Below are 4,530 nucleotides of genomic sequence, written 5' to 3'. Positions count from 1 at the left end.
AGCAGGAAATGGAGCAAGGCACTGCAGAAAGCTGGTCTGGTGGCACGGCCGCTGGCAGAGAGCCAGGCTCCCCGGTTTATTCTCTTGGAGTAAGTGCCCTTCCTGGCAGCAAGGCAGCAGCTCAGAAAACCCGTGGCAGGCAAGAGCCAGGCCCCACCCCGTTTCAGCCAAAGAAGTGCAGTCTCGTTGCAACACGGAAAACGCTTCTAATCCAGGTAAATGAGGAAGAGGTCACTAATGAGGAGGATCCACCAGCAGGTTAGCTGGCAATCCCGTGCCAGTGGAGGTACACAACAGAAACTCACAGATTAATTACCTCAGCACTACCAGTGGACTGAGCCAGGCTGTAATGGAAATGCTTTAGGTATGAGTTAACAACGCGAGTCACTCTTTGCTCTGGAAACACAGGTGCAGAACTGAAAACAGGAGTATGGCGGAAAATGTACAGCAGTGAAGGAAAAGAAGTAGAAAAAGGTAGAATACGTGATTGGGTGATGGCCAAAGCAGGGCACTCTGAACACATACAAACACAGAAGACAATCTACGCTGCAAGACTGTTTAGCATCTGTATGTACTACCTATCTCCTAACTGTGCAGGAACAAAAGAATTTTTAAAAAAATCCACCTTTTCCTGGTAGGCACTCATGTTACCGGGCAGAGTGTCAATTAATAATCAGCCTGAGTACAAAAAAAAGGTTTTCCTTTCCATTTGTTGCATTTGGATTGAGTGCATTTGGTTCAGCGGCTTTTTCTCATCCATGTTATTATCCGGGTGCCTTGCCAGACTTAGTATCTTCCAACAGAGCTGGAAAAGAGCTGGATCGACCTCAGGCTTGCTCGTCTTACCTGTAGCACTTTGCCCTGGGGGCTCTCAGCAAACAGTAACACCTGATTGTACAAAGGGTCTAGTGATTTGCGAGCCACTTTTGTCTTCTTCTTCGCAATGCACACGCCATTCTCTAGCAGGTAAGCTTTGATGTAAGCAGCTGGAAAAAATAAACATGGTCAAGCGAAAAAACCCTTCATGCTCGCTTTATTAAAGACAGCGCTGTGTCTCAGGTGTTTCCAAGGAAGGCATTTACAGCAGGGAAAAGATCTGCTCCCCCAGCCTCGCGTTCGGTACCGCTCACAGACTGCTTATTCTGCAGAAGCCGAGCGGAATTACATTTATGGCTATCCGCAAGCAGCGCGGGAGGCTGGGACTCAGCAGATCACTTCCGAAGGTCAAAGCACGCTACCTGGCAGAGTTTTGGAGCCGGGTTTTGGTGTCAGTCCTCGAGCCTGAATGATATCCACTTCTAGCTGCCCATTTCGCTCTTGCAAGCCAATTTCCACATCCCCTAGACAAAAATGTTAAAATAGACAGAAAACGTTCAAAACAACACATCTGTGGGCTACGAAAACACAAAAAAAAAAAAAGACAACCTTCACATCGCGCCTGCTATGAGCTGTAACAAACTGTAGGCCCTGAGCGCCTGATCTCCTCCCTGATGATTCAAAGCCACATTTTCAAAAGCAATCTCTGCTGTCAGCCCTCTGACGCGGTTTTGGTGACCCAGCCTCATGCTCTTCAGGACAGTCAAACTCTCAGCTCTCCCACCCTGGAGTCCCTAGAGCTGCTGGCTGCTTTGGAAAATGCAATTACGGGGGACCATAAGAAAAATCTTTACAGAGTCGGGGGGACCTCAGAGAGTAAGGAAAGCACAAGGATGCACATGATGTGTTTTCAGGATTTTAGCTACGTTTTACTTAGTCTCTGCCTTCCAGATCTAAACAAAGAAAGCACAAAGCTGGTGCTCTCCTACCCACGCCACATTCACAGCAATCGGCAAAACCTTTCAGCCGAGCTTCCTTGATCTAACAACGAAACAGAGCGGGAGAATGGGAGATCCAGCAGAGGCTGGATCCATTGTTGGTGGCTTGTAGGAGTGGTCTGTTTGAGATTAAAGCCACCTAACATCTTTCTGTCCTTACCCATCGAGGTGGTGGCCAAGGTCTGACGCCCAACAAATTGTGCGGGGCCCATGCTCCCCAGGAAGTCACTGAATTGCCCAGCAGATGCCAGGTGGACTCCACTGAAATTCAAGCTGCAAAATAAATTGATTTTGTCAAGTGGTTAATCTGCATTTTAAAGCAATCCAGTAAGTAAAGAACCAGATTTAATACATCTTTGAAATGAATAACATCTACAGAAGCCTTTTTCCCTTGCAAAACTCTTCTTTCCAGGCGGTTTAGTTACATGGAATACATTTAAAATGTCTTTCCTCACACAAAAAACACAGTAATGTTTGCAGTCACCAGCTGGTTAATACTTGTTTAACTGTAACTAACTGTCTGTAAGGAAAATCTCTGCCATCTCAGGCTCAGATGCAGCCTGTCACCTCTTCCAGGTAGCATTATAACCTCAGCAGCTTCCTAGCATAGCTTATAGGATCTCTCTCAGTAGCTGTTTCTCCCCAACCCTTATTTCAAGGGGAGGAAATAACACAGCTAGAGCAGTAGCTGAAAGTGAAACGAGAGGTGCTGGCATCAGTCCCCTTGGGACTCAATGCCCTGTTTATTTATCTGTCACACACTCAGCAATGCATGTCCTTGACCAGAGGGCCCCATTCCCTACTGCTCAACACCAGAAGCATCCATCACATCAATTGTGTGGTTTTCTTACCTGCTTCCAGGACCTGGCCTGAACCTACCATGAAGAGGACCTGAGTGCTCGTGCAAAAGCAAAAGGTCAACACCCTCGAACACCAGCAATGCCTCTACTACAGTCACTGCAGCAAAATGAAGGCTGTTGGCGGGACAGAGCTTCCAAATCTAGTCACCAGGCACCTGAGGCTGGTCTACAACACAGCTACCGGTGCTGGTTACTGCACCGGATGTGGGTCAAGCAACGCAGGAGGGGCAAACCCTGCGGTACACTGAGATGTTCTAATCAGTTGAACACTGATTTACGCAGTGGTTTCAGAGGCTGTGGGAAAACTTGCTGCGAATGGTAAGGGGGAGGCTTGAGGCCACCGTTCGACACCCACGTTTGTCCTGCAGGCATCTGCCAAACCACGACGCAGCTGCTGAAACGCACGTCAGGAGCTTTGTGTCGGGGAACCCACGCTACCGCGCTGGGTTTTGCACTCTGCCTCGGGGGAAGCTGCTGCACGCCCAAGTTAAGCACAGTTACAAACCTCCTGCACTTTTCCAAATGTCCTTGGAGGGGAAGAATTACCCACGTAATGATACAGCTCCCTGCTTCCCCAAATCCGTTTCTTACGAAGGATGCTGAGAAGAACCCTGCCTGCAGGGAGGGCTAGGGACCACAGGCTCTCACGCAGCCGACTCAGCCACAACGATTCATCAGTTCCCCCCCCTCCGCAAGCCAGTTACATTTGAAGACATTAAAAAAAAAAAGGAATTTTTTTTAAACCCCATTCAGCCAGAAGAGTGTTAATTTCAGGTTGGGATTTCAGCTCCTGTTGGCTTTTTTGCAGATGTGGTCTCCTCCCCATGGGAATATCTGTTTATTCAGCTGAGCAATGAGGAAGCCAGCATACACCTCAGCATCTCGTCACACATGGGAACAAAGAGGACGTCACTAGCGCTTGTCCTCACGGCAGGTTCATGGTGTGGCTCAGCTCACTGTGACAGGGGGCATTAAGCGGCCAGAGTTTTCCCCGGAGCGCTGCACCTCCCCTCTGCGCTGACCTGGCTCGCTGAGAAACCTGGTCATCACTGCTATACTGGGAGCTGCTGAGCCACTGGCCTGGAAAAACCTGCCCTTGAGCTCTTCACAGATGTCACCTTTGTGAGAAGGGAGGGGGGAGGAGGGTGTCTTGGCATCCTGGAAGAGGGGCTTGGCAGGGGCTCTGCACCAGGTAGATTTTCCCCAGTTCAGTGGTTTTTCACCTTGCATCCATTGTTTGCACAAACACCCTGGGTGATATTCTGAGATACAACAGAAACAGTGGGATTGACAATTGGCATTAATTGCGGAAAAAGCTTAAGATTTTTATTGGTTTTCAGTGTCACAGACTCCTCAGCAGCGCAAGGCGCATCCCCAGGGCCACCACCCGCCCTGGGGCTGCACTCTGCTCCCTGTGGATACTCAAGTCCTGCTCCAGCATCTCCAGCCCCGACGGGGCAGCCCTCTCTGGGGAGCAGCATCCCGAGCACAGGACCAGGGCAGAGACAGATGCTGGCTTTGTAGCCAGGCTCCTGAGGACAGACTGTGCACAGAGAGACATCCCCAGGGCTGGCAGATCTGCGGGGACAGGGACATGTGATGGGGAAAGCAGAGGAAGGGGGAGCCCGGAGCCAGGCGGGCTTTATCGCCTCATGATTTGCCCATACAAGGAGGGAAGAAGTGAGTCCTGGTGCACACGAGGACCAGAGAGATTCCTTGAGCCTGCTGGCTCAGGCATTTTCAGCTGCCCATAGACAGTCAAAAAAGGATGAAAACTAGTGCTTAGAGAACCCAAAATAGTTCAAGAAAAAGGAGGCCTGACACAGACAGACGTAAGCTTCAGCAGCAGATGACCA

The 4,530-nt window shown here is 49.8% G+C and overlaps 1 protein-coding gene across 1 annotated transcript in view; it reads right to left on the bottom strand.

The window, feature by feature from the left end:
* Positions 1-4,530, bottom strand: part of RIMS4 (regulating synaptic membrane exocytosis 4) — a 16,204-nt gene that overhangs the window by 1,391 nt on the left and 10,283 nt on the right. Inside the window, exons 2-4 of the mRNA XM_010135101.1 lie at positions 1,975-2,087; positions 1,239-1,340; positions 847-986 (exon numbers count right to left, since the gene is read on the bottom strand). Coding sequence (XP_010133403.1) covers positions 847-986; positions 1,239-1,340; positions 1,975-2,087 — 355 coding nt within the window. The remainder of the gene's footprint in view (positions 1-846; positions 987-1,238; positions 1,341-1,974; positions 2,088-4,530) is intronic.

Source organism: Buceros rhinoceros, unplaced genomic scaffold, assembly GCF_000710305.1.
Source record: "Buceros rhinoceros silvestris isolate BGI_N320 unplaced genomic scaffold, ASM71030v1 scaffold19174, whole genome shotgun sequence".
In the NCBI taxonomy this organism is placed as follows: Eukaryota; Metazoa; Chordata; class Aves; order Bucerotiformes; family Bucerotidae; genus Buceros; species Buceros rhinoceros.
Note: the sequence above shows the minus strand (reverse complement) of the source record. Positions and strands in the feature narration are given on the sequence as shown.